The 21632-nt window shown below is 37.7% G+C and overlaps 1 protein-coding gene across 3 annotated transcripts; it reads right to left on the bottom strand.

The window, feature by feature from the left end:
• Positions 1–1934: 1934 nt before the first annotated feature.
• Positions 1935–11690, bottom strand: LOC130737665 (probable E3 ubiquitin-protein ligase ZFP1). Of its 3 annotated transcripts, none has more exons than XM_057589488.1 (8): positions 10941–11690; positions 10444–10671; positions 10043–10356; positions 9889–9954; positions 9538–9675; positions 6890–9431; positions 6717–6820; positions 1935–6619 (listed from the first exon to the last, which is right to left on the bottom strand). In XM_057589488.1, the coding sequence occupies exons 2-6, from the start codon at positions 10634–10636 to the stop codon at positions 9297–9299; spliced, it is 846 nt and encodes a 281-aa protein (XP_057445471.1). In that variant the 5' UTR covers positions 10637–10671; positions 10941–11690; the 3' UTR covers positions 1935–6619; positions 6717–6820; positions 6890–9296. The 3 variants fall into 3 exon arrangements, with proteins under 3 accessions (XP_057445471.1, XP_057445470.1, XP_057445469.1); XM_057589487.1 differs by having other exon boundaries at positions 6914–9431; XM_057589486.1 differs by having other exon boundaries at positions 6717–9431.
• Positions 11691–21632: the final 9942 nt, after the last annotated feature.

The raw sequence follows: 21632 nt of genomic DNA, 5'->3' as shown, positions 1-21632 counted from the left end.
ATATTTGACAACATAATTTTATTTATTTCATATATCTTCTTCATCTTCTCAACCTCATGTAACAAAATTCATAAGTATTCTGGTGAGAACCATTTTAATGGGTCTTTCTAGAGAGAAGGGATCCAACTTCTCTCTAGGCCATGAAGGGAGGAGAATCAACGACCGGAGGGAGAAGCTGGAGTCTAGTAGAGGAAATAAACGGTGGCGCTTTGACCATGCGGCGGAACCGTCGTGGAGAAAACAGCACCATGCTTCTACTCCGAGTAATGGTCGATATAGACAGGTCTCCCAACATTCCCACCAAAAACAGGGTCATGGCAGTCAAAGGGGTAGTGAGCATACTATGCGTTTTTCCCCCACTACCTTGTTCATAGATGGTCTGACAGAGAAGACATCATACGAACAAGTGAAAAATGCGTTCAAAAAATGGGGGAAACTATCTGGTGTTTTTGTGCAGAGAACCAAGAAAAGACACCGAAGGACAAAGTTTGGCTTTGTGCATTTTGTGTCTAAAGAAGCAGCGGCAAGGGCAACTAGAAATCTGAATGGTGGATCTCTAAATGGTGCCACTATTTCTGTGGCTGTGGCTAAGTACCCGACAAATGCACAAGGGGATACTCATCCTACTGCCAATAGGTGGACAAATCATGTAAGAAAAAGGGTATGGAGGAGAAAAACAGAGCCAATCTCCCAAGAAAAAGAGAGTTCCGACTATTCTTGTTGTTACAATACTAAACAAGAGGACCTGGATAGAGTACAGAGGATGGCAGTAGCATCTCTCAGGGGTGTTCGCAATATAGAAGAAATACAAAATTTCTTAATTGCAAAAGGCTACTCTAGAATAAAAGTCAAGGCACTTGGGGCTAAGGAAGTGGTACTGGAATTCGAGAATAGAGATGAAATGTTGTCTTTCTTGCTCAAGGGTGTGGAATGCCTTGCCGACAAGTGCGAGTGTATATCAGAAGCTTCAATGTTGGCAAAACCAACTAGGCATTTCATATGGGTAACACTGAGAAATGTTCCTATCGCTGCTTGGAATACCAGATTCTTTTCCTCAATTGCAGGTTTATTCGGAATCTTTGTGTGTCTGGATAAAGAAACAGAGTCCCATTCCAGGTATGACAGAGCTAGGATGCTGATAGTCTCATCGTTACCGTCGTTTCAGAGTCGCTCGATAAACATCAAAATTGATGAAGAGGTGGTGGCAGTGGCTTTGGAGATGGATATAAAGCACGAATTTTGTGAACCCCCTTTCGCTGCAGAGGAAGTTTCCGGGTTTTCATCTTCAGAAGGTAACATCGCTAACATGGCGGAGGCGGCGACCTCTGATGATTCTAGGGTTCAAGGGACCGAGGACATTGACCTACCTTCTGCTACATCTCCTGCGGCTCCGTACCTTGACGAGTCAGAGGTAGTGGGTCCAATCAGCGTCTGGCTCGATGACGAGGAACAGAGGAAGAAGATGAAGAAGATATATGAAATAAATAAAATTCTGTTGTCAAATATATCAATTGTCCATGTAGCTCAATTGGTAATGTGTGTGTTTTGCCACTACAAGGTCCTGGGTTCGAACCTCTCCAACGAATTTCAAGGTTTTTATTTTCATTTAATGACGTGGCATCTAAGGAAATAAAAGAAAAATAAAAAAAGAAAATCCACGTCAGCCCCTCCGTTAGTTTTTTAACGTCGATCTGACGGAGGGGCATTCCCTATACTTTCTCAAAACATTGAGGGTACAAACGTCGACAAAAAAAGAGTCGGGTTATCTTTTGCACATTGACGATACATCAGGGGCAACAAATGCATTTAAGCCTAAACTAAAATCTTATTTGTTTATGACACATTAGCATCTCGCAGATTAAGGATAGCATGTGTGAGGAATAAAGATCACTCCACCTGCTCTTTGTGAGAACATCAGAGATTATTATTCTATGATCACTTTGTAGTTGTTTTTTACAAAAAGGATATATATTAAGATAAAGAAGGAGTTGAGGACAGCTCCCTCAAGAAAGCATTACAGGTCCAAAGAATTCCCAAATTGGAACTTCTCTGTTGCAGCCTTTTTTAGCTAAAAAATTCGCTAGTGGATTAGCCTCTCAATTTATATGAATAACAGCTATACAATCAACTTCATCTAACAAAATATCAATGAGGTTAAGATCATTTAGAAGTTTCCATGGCCTATGAGCTTTGTTCTTAGTCCATCCCACAGCAATAGAGGCATCACTTTCAATGATAATATGGGGAGACTTGGAATTGCTTGCAAAACATGAGTGCATTGAGAATAGCATTCACTTCCACTTAGTATGCCCACAAATTGCCCGTGCTCTTTGAGAAGAACCCGATAATGTTTCCATGCCAATCTCTAAGCACCCCTTCAATACCCGAGGGTCTAGGATTCCCCAAAGATGATTCATCCACATTGAATTTAAACGTCCCTTCACTGGGGGGTTCCAAACTGCAGAATGAACACTGATCGAATGCTTCGTAATTCCCACAACTGCTACCACCTCCTTGATCAATAAGCAGTTCTTCCTCAGTAAGATTTGAAGGAACTCTGATGAGGAGCCTCGAACTTAATGAATGAGTGAAGTTCTTGATGTCCCCTACTTTAACCTTGCACCTGCAAAGAGAGAAAATAGAGTGGCTTTCAAGCCACTTGTTAATGCAACTAATTTGGAAAGTGTGTTTGCACTTTGGCAGTAACCTCAGAACCAGTTTCCTCGAATTTGGATAAACAAACGGCGCATTCTAGGTTTTGTTTAGACCCCTTTAGGGATCAAAACTTGAAGGGAAGTGCTTCAATCACTTGTTTGTCAACACCAGAAAGACTGAGTGACCTTCATCGAGTTGGAGTTTGGAGATTGGTGTTTTGGTTCAGAAGATGAATTGGGGTAAACAGGGCAGAAATTCACATAGGAAAGTAAGAGAAATGTTGTGAGAGAACTATTATTATAACTCCTTTGATTTGATGCAAACTTTAGGGCATTTATGGCCTGTTCTCTTTATCACATTTCCTTGGGATTGGTCAGAAGGGTAGAGAAAGAACCATCATGAGCATAACCAAATTGATCATATAGGGGTAGAGGATATTACACATCTTCTGAAGATTTGGCCAGGTCAGTGGTTCTCTGGATTCTTCCAAGCTACATAAACATATGTGTAGAAACCACAAGTGCAGTGTACTTAGCATGGCATCTCCAGTGATGTTAGCTACAGAAAATACCATAATGTTTGCTCTATAAATAAAAAGTTACAAAACTCAATAAGAAAAATTTATACATTTGGTTGTTCCTTTGGCACAAATATCTCACCCATTGAAATATGCTGAGAAGAATGACATATCACTTTGTGTATCCGCAACACAAATATCTCACCCATTGAAATATGCTGAGAAGAATGTCTACCACAACATAATAACATAATGTGAGAAATTAGATATAACATTAATTCAGTGAATAAGCATCAGGAATCTGACCTTAAATGCCATCACCAGCTCTATTATCTGCATCTAGAACGAAGCCTCAGAAAAATCAATATCACCTGACAATGCAATGCAGTCCCACAACCTACAAACGCTTTAAAGTGGGTACTATGGCATGGTTCCAGTCAAATCATGCAAAAAATGCAAGAATGTTCATTATTAAGAAATTGATCGAATAAAAAGAATGACTTAATTGATATGACTTCCTTCTCAGAACAATCGATCCCTAAGAAGATGAATTACAAAGAAAGAATACCCTGGTCTATGAACATCCCACAACACCCAAGCGTCTTATACAAGCAATCTTCTTCTCTCTCAATTCAAATTTTATTCTTTAATAGAAAATGCTAAGAATCAGATTTATTGTGTCTTGTACCTATCTTTTTGTTGTTCTTCCCCTTTGTTGTTTATTGTATTCACATACATTCTTCCTGATTAAGGAACATATATATACACCATTTGAGAACATTGGAATTTTGGAAAAAATGAACCACCAAAACTTGCCAGGCCACTAAAAGGCCGATGAATTAAAAGCTACAGTATTTCCAGATATAATCCTCTCACCAGATCCAGACTACAAATAAAAGATATTGAGATTTGGACCTCCATGAACACAAGTAGGGAACAAATGAACACAATGGAGCAAATTAACAACTACGAAATTATCTCTACTGTCAAAGAATAAAAAGGTTTATGTTTGGACTTGATTAACTTCTGAAAGAAATATTAGAAGAAGATTATGGACCTTGGCAACACAAATCTGTCAGTTGTAAGCTCTGGCCAATGTGAATCCCTATGTAAGAGTTAAAAGGTGACATAGGATCAATAAAGTAATATATATCCCTCAATCATCAACTTTCTGTATGAAGGAATCAATCACAAACAATGCCTAAATCAAGCGCTCCAGATGTACTTAGCTACAATATCTCGAAAGTGAATGTGATTTAAAATCTTTTAATTTTGTATCTTGCAACAGATACAAAATGTTCATACCATCTAGGTTATGTTTAGAAATAGATCTATGCCTTTGGGCTACCATAGTTACGTTAGAATTTCATGAATACAAGCTATCATAAGAACTTCAAGAAAACATGCAAAACAAAAGGAAAATTGAACCCAAGATTATGTCTCTGACAAATATAACTTCTGATAATCCCATATCAATTATTACCATAGTAACTCTATTCCATCTTAGTTTCAGAGCTCCCAACTTTACATGACATTCATGGCAGGCAAGAAAACATTTTTCTTAAAACAAATATAAAAAACCAGGAAATTAGTTAAGACCAGTGTATTAAATAGATAGACACAGAACTTTCTGAACCCCACAATTCAATCTAACATCTTGATATAAGATTCAAATGTAAGGGCTGTACAATGATGTGATAAAAGGAAAAATATCAAATCACCAATTGATCACTAAATGGCCCGGGGAAGAAAACTATTAAAAAAACTATATAAAAAGGTTAAGGGACTAACCTAGAGGGTGTAATATTTACCATCTTGAATTGCAAGACTCTTTCCAAATGGCTGGAAAATTTTTTTTGACAACAAAAAGCATCTTTATTTATGAAAGAAAAGGATACTGGGAACAGGCTCTCCCAGTTGAGGTACAGTGCAGTAAGACAAAAAGAAAAGCAAAAGCAAAGAAACAAAACAAGATAAACAATACAAAGACTAGAAAAAAGAACAAGCCAAGCTGAAGAAGCTCTCTAGTCTCTCGTGGTACTCAAACATCCAGCAAATACCAGATATCATTCCAAGGCAGTTTTCCACGAAGCAAGGCATCCAATTGGTAATAGAACTTCAAGCTATATCTAAGGCCCACCCCACAACCGCAACCTAGTAGTTGGCCCCAGGACTATACCATCAAACAGAACAATATACAGGAATTCTGCAGCAAAGAGTTTGACAGTTACCTCCATAACCCCAATTGATTCAGCTCAAGGGTGCACCTAATTTTGAGGGTCAGCAAATAATCCAGACAGCATATCAGAGTAAAATTCTCAATTTGAGTGTCCAAAAAAGGACCACAATTTTTTTTTTTTGACAGCAAAAGAAATATAATTTAAAGCTAATAGAAAAGCAAAAACCAGAATACAACAATCAGCAACCATCATAGATGTGATCCAAGACAAGGCACACTTCTTTAAGTATTGAACCACACATCAGCACCTCAAAGACACCCGCAAATTACCATTCCACAGTCCTCATAGTGCAGAACACAGTCTGCATAATTAGACCCGCACACAGCAGTGTATCTTGAACCTTAGGAACTCAGGCCATATCAGAGCACCAAAGAAATCAGAGACATGTGAAACTAAAAAGAATTCAAGCAGCAGCAAGCACATAGATTCACATCCTTGTATCACATACCCCATCCCTCAAATAATCCCAGAATAATAAAAATGAATTTGAGGAAGTCAACACTAACAATTGGTCCTAATATCCAATCCAACCCCCATACCAGCAAGGAATTACCATAAGGAGTTACCAACAAGCTTTACTAACCAACCTCATGCTGCAGCAAAAGAGACAATAGCAGCAGCAGCAGTAGCCGTAAGCATGAAACAGCACCCAAGACATATCAAAAACTTGAAGAAAGCATCACTCAACATCTCTTTATGCCAAGCTAATCAAAGTCAGCGCCATAGCCATAACAGAACAGAAAAAACAGCAGCAACCCCTTCTAGTATAACAACCAGTACCAGTCCTTGGTTCTCCTTTAGGGCGCGAAAACCACATGAGGGATCAGGGTGATAAAAGTAAAAGATTAGAAAAAAAATTATAAAATGAAAGTGATACATGCACCATGAGGTAGTCATGTTCCCTATGCGCTCCCTTGAAGACATCAACAAACACTGTTTCAAACTGAATTTCGATCTCAATGAGATACATCTGACTATCTGAGCTATATAACACAAATCTGAAATGCAAGGATTCGATGGTCAAACGATGAAGTTGTGTTAATAAAATAAAATTGGGCAATCATGAATGTATAAGTTGAATGCAAAGCTAAGAAGAGAGTCTCAAAGTAGCGCCTGATCTCAAGAGGCATCTTCTCAAGTGGATTAGAGCCGATCAGCACCTTCAGCTTCTTCATTGAATCTGGCTTGAGATAGTGAGATCCCTATACTGAAACACACACAAAAACAATGATTGTGATTAGAAATGTGAAAATGCAATGGGGTAGCAGATCAACATTGAATGAAGAGGAAGAGAGAAATATTACCTTCATTCAGACCTTGAGCTCAATTTGGATTACTCGGGTTTTATGATTTGCCTTGTCTCGATGAACCCGAAATCAAAAGGAGAGAAGGAACTCTCTCGCCAAGGCTGGGAAAAAGAAATGAATGAGTTTAATTGAATCAAAAAAGGGATTTGAACGGGTAGGGGAAGGCTTACCTTTGTCTGCATTGAAATCCATACCTTGGTGTTCATGAAGCAATTGGTGGATTGGGGAGTGACACAGTCAAGCCAAAAAGAGAAAGGGAGTGAAAGAGACAATGAGAAGTGAGGGGATCGGTTTTCTTCTGTGAGTAAAAAAGAAGAGCGCTGCTGTCCTGCTAGGATGAAACTGAAAAGAAACGGAACCACAGGGCATTCACAGAATATGGAAGAGGCTCGGTCTCATGTGATAGTCTTGTTGTTGATCGACCGATCCGTTACAAATGGGTGAGAAAGAATTTATATATTATAAATAGATAGATAGATAGATTTAGTAATGAAATGCAGTTTGTTGTTCACATTTTTCATTCAAACTTTGCATCTCACAGTGCGATAGCTACAATTAAAAAAATAGCTACAATTAAGAAAATAATCAAAATATCAACTAAAACAGTGCAGCCTGAAGATAGATTCCTAGGCAGCAGCAGATTATCAACAACTATAGCTTAATAAGGATGTAAGTGAAAACATCCATGTAGGATATGTACACATATAATTGATTCTGGGGCAAATTAAAAATGGGCTTTCGAATATATGTGAGATTGCTATAACTACTAAATACAAATATATGGAATATTAGTGCTCCATTGAACTTTTGAGTAATTTACTACCACTCAATCTACAAAAAGCAGCTGGTCTATGCTCACAAGAGGATCTCATCGAGAAAAGGACTACTGAATGGTAACTTGATGGTTCGAGTAGCTATTATGAGTAATATAGCCCAAATTGGTGTCATACACACAAACATGAACATTAGAGTCCCTTTTCCTGCAACAATTTAAATAAATACATAAGAGAGAAAGAAAAGAATTATCGACGACTAGTTCATAAATGAGACTATTTTAAAACGGTTAAAACCTAGAAATAGAAAATTATAGCATGAGGGCTAGACACATTGGGTTTCAAAGATCAATAGTAAATGAAAGAATAGGTTAACCTGTAAGTTATTTGATAGCCATGGGCTTAAAACTGTCATTAAACAAGTGTACGTTGGGTGCAAACAGAGCAAAGGAAATAACTAATTGTAACCAACTAAAGTGGGTTAGTTATTAGGATAGAAGAATAGAATTCTAAACCCATTAAGAAAATAACTACTGATATTAGAACTGGTAGTATCAGTAAAAAAATTACACTCATACAAACCTAAACCCAGAATTAATGTGATCCTGGAAGCAGAGATAGAAATTTCTTATAGCTCAAGAATAGGAAAGTAGAAACTCAGGTTCCCAACAAATCAGTCCAACCATTTCTAGCTATTCCAAATAAAAACACTACTAACTGAGACTATTATTGGAAAGTGTCCCTTAGCAACAAAATCCCCGTAATGTTCTGAATGGAGTTCATGTTTCAAGGCACTTAAGGCAGAAAAATGAATAGCTTCATGAAAATACATTGTTATTTGGAATATCTTTGTTCCATTGTGGCAAGGAAAGACACATAACAATATTATGATTGATGGAAGACTATGGGTGCACAAATATTAACATACAAGTCTCACCATTCAATTTAATGTTAACAAGCAATTTGATCAATACCCAAGTTATCATATAAAGTCTAAACCTCATAACAGGATCTTTTTGCTGAAAATTAATGTCAAAGAATCTTAATTGTAAGTGATGATTTGTTGAAGACCTGTTGAAAAAGTAACACTAAAAAGCAGTGAGGCAGACCTGAACCTGATAATCCACAAAAGAAAAAGGTAAACAGTAAAAGCTCCAGAATTCCAGCTAGTCCCTGAACTTCCTCAAGAGGCAACCTGACAATTCCTCAAGCTGTGCAGAACCTAGAGCAGGCTCAATTTTTTGAAATTCATAGCAAGCACCTAAACAAACTACTCCAACCAAAATTCCAACTATAAATTCATAAGCAGCCTAAGTGATTCGGACAGAAAATTGAGAAATTCTTCAAACAACTAAAACTAATTCACTAAAAAATGGACAAATCATTTCACATCAAACAATAAAAAAATTGTGTATAAATTTTGGCGCATGATGTATCCAGTACTTTCCATGGGTGGTCACTAAGACAAAAGTCCATACAAAGACAAGTAAAATTCGCAGAAAAAGAAATAGTCAGAAACAAATCCCCTAACTCACACTTTTCAACACACTCTTGGTTTACTACATAAAAAAATCTTCAATATATTCAATTACTAATTCATAATCATAAGTAACAAGATAGAAGAACTGGTAAACAGAACACTAGAAGAAAGAATCAATTTATTATTGCAGAAACAACACATATTAAATCCACTGTAGGTTAATTCAGAGAACAATGCAAATTTTAATAGATGGGGAAAAAACTACATATACAACCTAAGTTGAGTATTCACAAAACACAAAAAGAGCGTGGGAAGGACAAAAGATCATTGAGCACTCAATGCTTCTGACTTGCACATGGGGCAAACATTTTTCATTTGGAGCCATTTCCTTAAGCAGCTTGCATGATATTCATGTCCACATTGAAGAACTCCAACTTTTTCTTGAGTTGTATATTCATCCTGTGAAAGAAAAAAAAACAATTCTTGTTAGTAGGGAAAATGCAAACTATTTCAATTTACAATCTAAATTTATGCTAAAATATTTATAAAGCTCAAAATAAATTACCTGACATATCACGCACAAATCATTTTCTTCCGTATCTCCTGTTCCGATATAATCTTTGGTCTTCATTTGGGCTGTAATGATTTCATCCGATAAGCCTGTGCTTACATTGCCAACACGCTCAGCCAATGCAAGAAACTCCTGTTGTTTAATTTCAAAGAGTTAATAACTTGTCCAATATACCACTAGTCTTATGATTTTGCTTAAATGAAAAAAGAGTTATAATTATTTCTTAAGAACTAGAAAAGTTAAGTCAAATGACATATATAGTTTGATGTTTACAATTCTTTATGTTATTTGTCATATCTATCCAAATTTGATAGGAAAGTGAACTATGAAACTTTGCATACTTACCTCATAAGATGTGTTTTCAGTTCTGATGCGCACATTGTTGATACGATTAATCAATAAAGCAACATCCTGCACGATAAATGAAAAATTATTTATATAAAGCCATACTGCAGAAGTACACAAAGTATTTATCAAGAGAAGCAAAACAAAAACTTACATCAAGTTGGTGAAAACCAGTAGGAGGAAGAGTTTGATGTCCAATAATTGATGGTGGATGGCTAATGTGCCTATAACCAGTCCCAAAACCCCTCCTCCTCATGGTGAATGGGGCATTTTGATGATATAACATGGATGGTGGATGGCTAATGTGCCTATAGTCAGTCCCAAAACCCCTCCTCTGGGTGAATGTAGCATCGGGATGATATAACATGGATGGTGGATGGTTAATGTGCCTATAGCCAGTCTCAGAACCCCTCCTCATGGGGATTGCAGCAGCATTCGGTGAATGAATTGTCTGAGCCCTATAGGAAGCTGCAATAATAAGAGTAGGAAAGTTAATAAGTTAATTTCTAGAAATCTAAAAAAGAAAAAAACTAGAAAAAGGAGAAACTAAATCACCATAATGAGAACCATCGATTATGTAATGAGAGTCCATATCTCTTATGGGTTGTGCAGCATTCAGTCTTCTTATGGGTTCTGCAGCATTCAGTGTCCGATAGCTGGCTACACCATTATCACAGCCATCTAGTATGTAATGAGAGTCAATACTAACTCCGTTCCCTGCAACCATCACCATTGTACCGCTATCCATTTGCAACAAAGTAAAACTTTTACCGTGAATCTAGTCTGCTCCAGAAAATACAAGAGAGATTATTTAGTGCCATATAATATATGATATGTGATAGAACAATAACATAGAGGTAGAAAGAAAAATTGCATAACAATTAAATATAAGAGAAAGTGAGTGTTAACTATTAACTAATCAAAACCCCCCAAAAGCAGAAAGAAATACTCAGACAGAAAAAAGAAAGGTAAATTAGACATGATAAAATAAAACCAAACCCATGAACTTAAAAACTCAAAAACGAAAGAAAGAAAGGCAAAGACATGAATACCAGTAAATTTGAGATGAAAGCAAAGCAACAATTGTCGACGCAAATTGAAACCCTGGTTTGTTTGTTTCTCAATGTGTGACTGTCGAATGTCGATCCATATGAGAGCAACATAATCACTCAATCGTTATATATAAAAGGAAAAAATAGCCGTTGGCGCTAAATCTTTGCGCTTATTTTCTAAGCAAGCAACATTCTTGTATCATATCTTTAGGATTCTGTTCCTTTTTACAATCTTTGAGGATTCTGTTCCATTTTAAAATAACATCGATTTATTTAAGTTTTTTTTTTAATTATTTGCCCTCATCCACAAATTATCTATTTATTCTCAAGGGTCGGTGCTTCACATGGAGCTCCTTGCAATCTGTCGTGGCTTGGAACTCGCTTGGAATCTTGGTCATCGCCGGGTTCAGTGCTCCTCGGATTCGTTGCTCGCTGTCAATTTGATTCTTCAGCCTCCCTCTCATTTTCATGTTGAGGCTGTGCTTGTTCATTCCATCCTGGACCTGCTTCGGCGAGATTGGGTGGTCCAAGTTGCTCATGTCTTACGTGAGGGGAATGCTTGCGCGGATTTTTTGGCAAAAGCAGGAGCAGCTCAGGAGCGTGATTTCCTCCTCCTCCAGGATCCCCCTCCTGGAATGGAGTATTTACTTATGGCAGACTCTATGGGGTTTGTGACAGTTAGGCAGTAGGGGGTTGTTGGTTTTTGTTTTTTTCCTCTCTTTGTTGTTAAGCATAAAAAAAAAAATTATCTATTTATTAGCACCAAAAAAAAAAATTATCTATTTATTAGCACCAAATTTTTTTTATCTACATTTTATATTTATGTGTATTTCAAAATTTAAAATTAGATAATAGTAATGTTTTTTTTATAGGCAGATAATAGTAATGTGACTCATATTTTACCAAAAGATATAATATAATATAAATATTGCCACTAAAAGGAAATATTTGGAATAAATGTCTTTTTTAATCTATTTCAAATAAATCTTGACTTCAAATAAATGTGTCTCATCTTTTAACACTAAATGTTTTATTTTAATTATTATTTAGAAATGATTTTATAAAATTATTTAATATTTCATTAAAACTAGTGTGGTTATACTCTAATACGAGTGGGGCATCAACTAAAATAATTTCTAACACACCTATGTGAGAGATCGAAGAGAGTGGAAGTCTGGCAGAGCTTCTTTACTACTATTTCCTTATCTCCTAAAAATTTTGAAGATTTCTATGAACGCATTCATCTACTCATTAGACTAATCATATATGATATAAGGTAGTTGACACCAATACTATATCATTCGTTGTCGTTTGTGTATTTATCTGTATTTAAATCTTCAATTTACAACATTTTTGTCAGAAAAAAAAATATGAATAATGCGAAAAAAAAAATTAATTACAAAAAAGGGGTGAAAAAAATCATATTTATAGGAATGGTGTGTTTCAGGCCAGCTTGGAGCCTGCGTGGCAACATTGTAGGATACGCTATACATCACACGTATCCATGCATGACATTCGCCCCACCTTAAACGAATCCCATGCACCCATCAATCGGCCAAACATCTTTCATTCCCAAGGAGAGAATCAGAATCTCTTGGCATTTATGGCATCCGCCCCACCTCAAGCGCATTCATGTCAGGTGAAACATGATGGCTGATCGGAGACAGGAAGCAGCCTTGTCACTGGATACGCGTGACACGAGGCGTTGGCAGATGCAAGGAATTCGCGTGGTATGAAACGTATGTCTTGCTCCCGCTTGACCTGAAACGCATGCTTTGAGTGGGGGAACAGAAGTGACATGACCTGCACGGGGGAACAGAAATTATATCTTGCAATTCATATGAGGCGAATGATTAAAAAAGTAATAAAAAAACACTATATTGCTAACACTGTGAAGTCATTCTGCTCACACTCAAAAAAACAAAGTTATAAACGGAAAAAAATTTGTTGAGCTCATTTTGAATTCCACAAGATGAACCACGTAATTGCTTGTGTGTATTACAATGGTAGATATTATGAGGGCAGTGAAGGTATGACATTTGAAGGTTTGAAGAAGATGATGCGTTTGAAACGCAACATCACATTCAACAACTTGAAAAAGTTAATTCATGAGAAGTTGAAGCTTGGAAGTAACCAAGTTATTTCCTCCGTGGGCTTTAGGTATTTGTCCTCATCTGACCCAGTTCAGTATACAGGTCTCGTGATAGTGGATACTGATGATGTGGGGATCATGATGGGTATATTTACTCAGCAGTGTGGCCACCAGTCAGTGGTAACCATGTTGGAGCTTTATGTTCAAATTGATGAGGCAGGAAGTTCATCAGTACCTGTTTCAACGAATCCTACAACCCCTCATCCGACGTTGATAGACGAGGGCGTCACACAAGTGGAGATCCATGAAGCTGAACCAGAGAATGTTCCTACAGTTAATTTGGATGATGATCATGATGATCTCCATCATCACCTTATTGACAATCCTGACATCATATATTCAGAACCAGAGGGAAGCGAAGATGAAAGAAGGCTTCAAGATTCCGATGGAGACTCATCGGACTCAGACCAAGAGGGTGGACAACATACAACACCTGATCTCCCTGTTAATTCTCAAGTGCACGGTATATTCAACCAACTTATCCTATAAATTACGAATAATTTAATTATGCATGTACTAATTTTTGTTTTATGTCCAGCTATCCCAAACACCACACCATTTTGGAATTCTGCTCCACACTACTCATATATCAATTGGGCTCACCCAGATGAGGAGACGGATTTTTTTCCTGGTAGCGATGTGGGTGGATCATGGGAGTTAGGTGATGATTTGTATGTTGGTTTGCGTTTTGAGAGCAAGGAAGATGCCAAGATGGGCCTTAAGTATTATTGTTTCAAACGTCATCAAACCTATAAGATACTCGAATCCAAACCAACTTATTTTACTGCCAATTGTCCCAATCATTTGGATGGATGCCTTTGGAGGATGAGAGCACGCATGGACAAAAATATCGATAAGTGGGTTATATCTAGGTGGGTCGGCCCTCATACGTGCGTCAATCCGATGAGATCGCAGGACCACACCAAGATGACTTCCGATGTCATATGCTCTTACATATTGGGTATGATTGTTGTCATCTATATAATTTCCTTGCTCTTAAAAGGAATATTAACTTATAATATCGTTAATATGTTACAGGCATGGTAGGTGGTCGGCCATCTGTCCCCATTGCAGCCATACATGAGAGAATCAGCGGGGAACTTAACTACCAAGTGTCATACATGAAAGCTTGGTTAGCGAAGCAAAGGGCACTTGCGAAGGTGTTTGGCAATTGGGAAGAATCTTACGCAGAGCTCCCAAGATGGCTTGGTTATATGAGTTCATTTTCCCCAGGATCCTACTACTATATTTACACAGATGCTTATATCGGTGCGGATGGTTTTGTTGATGGTAGTGTTCGCAAATTTCGTCGAGTGTTCTGGACTTTCAAACAGTGTTGCGAAGCTTTCAACTATTGTAAGCCGATGATCCAGATAGATGGCACTTTTATGTATGGAAAGTATAAAGGAACGTTGTTGATTGCCACCACTCAGGACGGAAACTCTAACATTTTACCGATAGCTTTTGCAATAGTGGAGAGTGAAAGTACGAGTTCATGGGGTTGGTTTTTGCGTTTGATAAGGCAACATGTTACTCAGAAACAAGGTATATGTTTGATATCAGACAGACATGCAGGCATCAAGGCCGCGGTAAGGGATGCGAGAAATGGGTGGCAGCCTCCAAATGCGCATCATGTGTATTGCATCCGCCATATTGCTAGCAAATTCAACCATAGGTTTAAGAATGCAAAGCTTAAACAAGAGCTGGTTATGATGGGTATTTGTTTGAACTCAATTATATGAGTTTTATTTTTATAAACAAAAATACTAACATTTGTCACTTGTGCAGGTTACGAGCCATGTTTGTACCTTTTTGAACGGAGGTTGGCCAAGTTTCGACAGACTAGCCCTGCTATCCAGGCATGGATTGATGGAATCAGTAGGGAGAAATGGAGCCTCGCCTGTGACATCGATGGTGGTAGATTCGGCCACATGACAACCAACCTTGCAGAGTCTGTTAATAAAGTGTTCAAGGGTGCTAGGAACATGCCGATAACTGCACTTGTCAAATGCACATATGCCCGTCTTGTAGATTACTTTGTTCAAAGAGGCATTGCTGCAAGAGATCAACTGCAGGCCCGCCAGGTATACTGCCACAAGGTCATGGTCGCATTAGCCAAAAATCATGAAAAGGCAAGTGCTCATATGGTGCGCACGTATAACGTGGAGCGAACAAGGTTTGAGGTCGAGGAAGGATTTAACCAGCGTACGCATCGTAATGGTTATAGGTGGAGTGTTCGGCTAGACGAGCGAACATGCGAGTGTGGACGTTTCCAAGCCTTCAAGTATCCATGTGATCACGTGATCGCGGCATGCGCTCGACAGTCCATTAACTATTATGATTTTGTTGACCCTGTGTATAAGTTGGAGACTGTAAGGGATGCGTATAAAGCTGAGTGGTGGGCCCTTGGAAATGACTTGAACATTCCTCCACAAGGTGATGGCCCTCGACTTGTTCCAGACCCCACCATGGTGCGTGTTAGAGGCCGCCCAAGGTCAACTCGAATCAGAAATGAGATGGACCTGACAGAGTCTCAACCGAGCCGGCGAAATAATGCACTTCAGAGATGAACTCTTTTACCCTGTTGTAGTTGATGTATTATCTTTGACTGTACAACCCATGATGTATAATAAAGTTGTATAAGAATGAAACATCATTATGAATTCTTGATTTAAAGGGGGAACACTTTTTTTTTAATTGCAAACCACATAACTAAACAATGATGCCATACAACCTTAAAACAACAAACATTTTATTAGAAGGATCATAACCCGACATAACACGACATATTGTAGCTTAATTGGAAATACAAAAAAAAAAAAACACAATCAACTTTGGTCTTGGTTCATGGAAGGATCATAACCCGACATATTGTAGCTTGTGAGGGATGCCTGGTTCAAATCGAAGTCAAAGGCTGCCTGTGTAGCACGAATCTCAGAATCTGGTGGATGGGCATGCTGCATCTCCGGTGAAGCACCTAGCAAATCATGTAAGGCCCCCCATCCACGTTGGGGGCTAGGTGGGGTCCCCCATGAGGAGGGTATAGACTGGCCATCTGGGGTGAACCACGTGTCAAGCTGGGATCCATCTTGTTGAACCTGCGGCGCTGAACCGTGGTAAGGCTGTGACTCTGGAACTGGCGCAGGTTGATAATACTGTTCAAACTCACGGGACCCACTACCACTGTAATGTTGCTCTTGTTGGTAAGGTTGCTGAAATGCGAATGATGCCTCCTGTTGCTGAAATCCTGAAGTATTACCATGTCCCTGATAAGAAGACCCATCACCACTATAGTGGTATGATGTGTAGGAATCACCAGTATGGGTGGGAGCCAACCAAAATTGCCCGGAAGGCAGCTGTTGGGGTACATCAATTATAACTGGTTTAGCTTTTTCTTTATGTTTTTCCCGCCGGGAGAAATCCTTTCCTTCTTGCCTTCCGAGCTTTGGGTGAAAATTTTGTGCTACCTCAGGGATCTGAACAGGCTCCATTGGCGGCGCTTCTAGCGGGGGAATAGTGATCCGCCCCATCTCCTCGCATAACGCAAGGCAATGCATGGCCCGCTTCTGAAGGTTATCAATTGTGTACCTCCCTTGTCCAATCAGCGGCAGCCCATACCAGATGTGATGGATATTCGCAGCCTACAATTAGAACAAAATAAAATGTAGGGTAGGGTAAGCATTAAGCATAAATTATATTAAAAAAATGTATAGATTAACATAAATTCAATAGGTAAGCATAACATTACCAATTGACCCAATGCTGCTCCTTTACGTGTTAGCCAGCGACGAGAGTGTTGTGAATACCACCTCATGTATTGATCACTGTCTTGTGCAAGCCTTATTAAACTAGGGCCTTCAGCCAATTGGTGATGTTTGTTTTCCCAAGCTACAATAAAAGGTGTCAACTTATCAACCCAATCCCAATCATGTTTTCCCGACAGTGACATGTCATGCACCTTATCGTCTTGGAGAGGTTTGTTAGGAACATGTTGCTGAAATCCAAATTGTTGCATCACCCGATCAGGCTGATGCCATTCAACAATAAAAAATGATATCATGGGTGCAATACATCTCCACAAATGCATGTTGTCCCGACATATTGGAGATAGTTGCTGCAGGAGACTATGTGGATAAGGCATCCACACAAACTACATCAACAAGAAGGAAGAGTTTAGACTTGGACAAATATAATATCGCAGTCATATATCTTTAATGACAGGTACTCACTTGTTCAGTTTTAAGTGTGTCAAGGTAATGCCTCCAGTACAGCAACTGATACTTTATCCAGTCAGCATCTTCTCTCCACCTATATAATAAAAATAAGTTCGGTTGGTATAAGTTAGGATGATCCACTATTCAAATTCCAAGTAACAACTATTCAAATTTGAAGTAACAATTGGTTGCATACCTGGCTCCAAGAGGGCAACCTTCTTTGATAACGTTGAGTTCTTTGAGGGGGCCAACATCAGGAAATCTCGTCCAGACCCAGAACTGGATGAGTTGTACACAACCACCGATCTCCACACGTGAGATTTTGCTTGCATTACACATTTCCTTATATAGATGGGCAAGTACCGCAGAACCCCAACTATATTTTCCAGCTTCCTGAAAATTCCTCAAAAGAGGAAGATATCTCAGAGGAACATGCGACCCGCTATGGTCAGGTAAGAGAAAACCTCCAAGCATGCGCATGATGTATGCCCGTGCAAAACATGCCAAATCCTGAGGATTGTCAATGAAGTCTTGCACATTGTTAAAATTCTCATTTATCCACTTCATTTTCAACGCACCTCCTCTAATAGCTTCTGCTGGTGGTCTCTTTCCTAAACATTCTTCAACGATGACAGGCCAATTACAAGAGGTGGGACATGTGACAACGTCACCATCAATCTTCAAGCCCAACTGAACTGCAATATCTTGAAGAGTTATGGTGCATTCTCCAAACGGGAGGTGAAAAGTGTGCGTCTCGGGACGCCACCTTTCAATGAACGCTAAAATCAAGGGAGGGTCTGGATAAACATCTGAGACTAGCGCACAGTGGTAAAAACCCGCAGCTTCAAGGTGACCTCTAATTGCATCGGGAACGCTACGTATGAGTCTCTCATGCACAACTCGTGAATCACGTGATCGTCGAACTTTGAGAATTTTATTTGTTTGTCCATTCCAGACTTTATCTGAAATGTGTGCTCCTTCCCCAGTAAGATACAACAAACTAGTGTTTGTGGGCCCAGGATTGATCGCCAATTCATCTACCATTGAAATTTTACAGAGGCTTGTAATGGGATTAACAACTTTGCAACTATGGAAGAAACTAAGAAGGAATGGGAATGGAGAATAAGTGAAGTGAATTTATGAAGGTTTGGAGAAGAATTGAAGTGAAATTAGGTAGGTTTGGAGAAGAAGGAGAGTGGAATGAAGGTGTTGGGGCGAATTTACTTCTGGCGGTCCTTTTATAGGGGTTTAAACCGCCAGAAATGGTTTATCATGCGTTTAAGTCCAAGCGTATCATGCATACGTCTAGGTCCACGCGTATGCCTGCTGCCTGTCTCCCTGTCCCCCTGTCGCCTGACAGCCGTGATAGACGTGCCTTGACTTCGCCTGGTTCCATGCGTGCCTTGACTTGACTTCGCCTAGTCCCAAACGCATCGATTGCGTGCCTTGACTTCGCTTGCTTCCAAACGCATCGAGTCTGACATGATTCAGAGATTCTCCTTGGGAATGAAGGGAATCTCTGACCGATTGATGGGTGCATGGGATTTGTTTAAGGTGGGGCGAATATCTTGCATGGATACGTGTGATGTGTAGCATATCCTACAGTGGTTGTCACGCGGGCTCCAAGCTGGCCTGAAACACACCATTCCTATAAATATGATTTTTTTCACCCCTTTTTTGTAATTAATTTTTTTTTTTCGCATTATTCATTTTTTTTTTCTTTTTGACACCGTTATATTCCAATCACAAAATTTATATCTTCATTTTCGTGAAACTATTTTTTCTTTTATATCAATCATCATAGGTAAAATCCGAAAATAAAAATCCACCGTGCAATGCACGGGTGAAACACACTAGTAAACTACAATAAGACATGCGCGATGCACGATTGCTAAGATGACTTTTATAAATATATTACAGTTGTTAATAACCAAATAATAAAAGTACTTCTCACCAGTGCAAGCCACGTTATGAATACCAATTTCTAAAACAAACCAATTTCAATTAAACCTTATTTTTTCTGAAGAAAAAGCTAGACAACCGTCAAATTAATGTCACTTATTTCCAATAAAATCATACCTTAATGTGTAAAAATTATTTTAACTTCCCATATCAATTCTTATTAACTTTGGTTGGGGGCAGTTCTTTCCTCTGTGACCCAAAAAAAATAAAATGGTTGGGGGCAGTTGGAAAATAAATAATGATGGAAATGTTTAATATCACATTCATATAAATTTGATGCATATTTATTTCACTTACGGTTTCTTTAATAAGACTTTAAAACATATAGATTTGAATTAAAACTTCTAGAATCAATTTGATATTCTTAGTCGCTGAGCAGGATCAGTTTCAAATAAACTAAAATCTTATTTTTAATGTGAGATTACAGGTGAAGAGAGTGAGATTACAGGTGAAAAAGATGAACTAATTTGGATTTTTTATAATTTATATTTAGTTATATTCTGATATTATTTAGTTTTTTAATTAAATTGTTTTATTTTAAATTTTATTGAAACATGAGGAAGTAAATTCGCTCGTTTTAAACATTAGGGAGGCAAATTGCACAAAGATGAAATATCATGGAGTAAATTCGCTCGTTTTATTACACATGGGGGACGCAGCTCTGTTTGGTCAACAGACATAACCAAACGGATATGGACGGAAGGGCTTCGATCGCACGTTTTAGAAACGTCAGGGAGCTTGACCGCGCGTTTTAAACACGGGGGACGCAAATCGCATATTTCAGAAACATTAGGGACCGAAACTGGAATTAAGCCATGTTTTTTTAAATGTTCACATAATTTTACATAGATCATCTCGAAAGATAACGAAACCCACCAAAAAGAAAGACCAACCCAAAAAAAACCAAACACTAACAAAGACAAGAAAAACCAAAGATTTAAAAATAAACAAAACAAACTAAACCAAAAACATCCGAGAGAGAAGCACAAAAAAGGAGCTATAAACTTACAAAGTTAGCATCACCAAGCAAATGAAACTCATGCTCGACCTCTACAGAACTTAACGTGGTCATCAAATAACAAAACAAGCTCCTCTTATTAATAAATGCAGGTCACACCAAGGGTTAAGGATCGTAATAGAAAACAACGACGATCTCCCTTCTAACACAACAATTAATTAATGTTGTGTATGAAGAAGTGTTTGACAATGTAACTCCATAAAGTACAGTTTTTTGAGTTTTTCATATTCATTTATATTTAGTACTATAAACATTTACATGTTATTCTATTAATTCTAACATATAATTTTTTTCCGTGGGGTTTAGGTGGGTTGTATATTCTGCTTTCTCAAGCATGAGCTATGAGTTTAATAGCTTTTAGTAAGGATGAACAATAAGTCTATAACTTATGTTACTCATTGTATTATAGTACTATAGTATTCAATGAACATAGTATTAGTTTGTCTCTTTACTAATTAAAATTATAAAATTCACTTAATTATATTGGGTGTGGTTTTATGTAGGTGAAAGAAGAATGAGGATGCAGCAGACAATAAATAAGTGGAAGTGATTTGAGACAGTAGAGTCAGGATCACTGTCTTCTATGGAGTTCATGTTCTCCTCTATATTTTGTTTCCTCGCTATTATTTACTCATGAAAAACAATTGTTTATGAAGTGCATTTTTAGAGAGAACCAGACTAAGCGGCAAAACAAACTCATTCTAGGTTTTTTTTTTCTTAATATAAAAATTAAATTATATCATAATAAAATAAGAAAAAAGGTGATGGTAGATTAAAATATATTGTACTTCTTAAAAAAAGACAATGTTCAAAACATATATATTTAAAACAATTGTTAAGATGTATTTACTCAAAGGTAAAAAAAATAGTGTCACACAACATTTAGATTTACAATTTTATAATTCCACTAATATCCTAACAATGCAAAATTAATTAATTTATGTTTATTTACAAATGCAAAATTATTTTTCACTTTAAAATAAAATGAAAAAACAATTGATTATTTCAAAAGCAACTAAAAACCAAAATATAACAAAAGTCACCCGTGCCTTGCACGGGAAATTCAACTAGTTAGATGATAATATGATTAGACGAGCTTTGCAAATTTAGTTCTTTCGGAAAAATGAGCATAACGACAACTTAAATCACCTAAGTGGCCCAATAATATTTTGAATGTGTCATGAGTAGCGGCAAAACTTGAACTCAAAAATTGGAAGGACTAAAATAAATTTTAATACATAAATTAATTTATATATTAGAAAAGAATTATTTCATAGAGTATAAAGATATTTTTTTTACAGTAAATTGAATCATTCAATTAAAAATACGCGGAAGAATATCCGACA

This window comes from Lotus japonicus, chromosome 2 (genome assembly GCF_012489685.1).
Source record: "Lotus japonicus ecotype B-129 chromosome 2, LjGifu_v1.2".
In the NCBI taxonomy this organism is placed as follows: Eukaryota; Viridiplantae; Streptophyta; class Magnoliopsida; order Fabales; family Fabaceae; genus Lotus; species Lotus japonicus.
Note: the sequence above shows the minus strand (reverse complement) of the source record. Positions and strands in the feature narration are given on the sequence as shown.

Bases quoted from the DNA above. Each gene is read 5' to 3' on its own strand.
- LOC130737665 (XM_057589486.1), bottom strand. From the start codon at position 10,636: ATGGATAGCGGTACAATGGTGATGGTTGCAGGGAACGGAGTTAGTATT. The intron at 9,676-9,888 runs GTAAGTATGCAA...ATTAAACAACAG, and splicing joins CTGAAAACACATCTTATGAG to GAGTTTCTTGCATTGGCTGA. The intron at 9,432-9,537 runs GTAATTTATTTT...TTTCTTTCACAG, and splicing joins ATTTGTGCGTGATATGTCAG to GATGAATATACAACTCAAGA.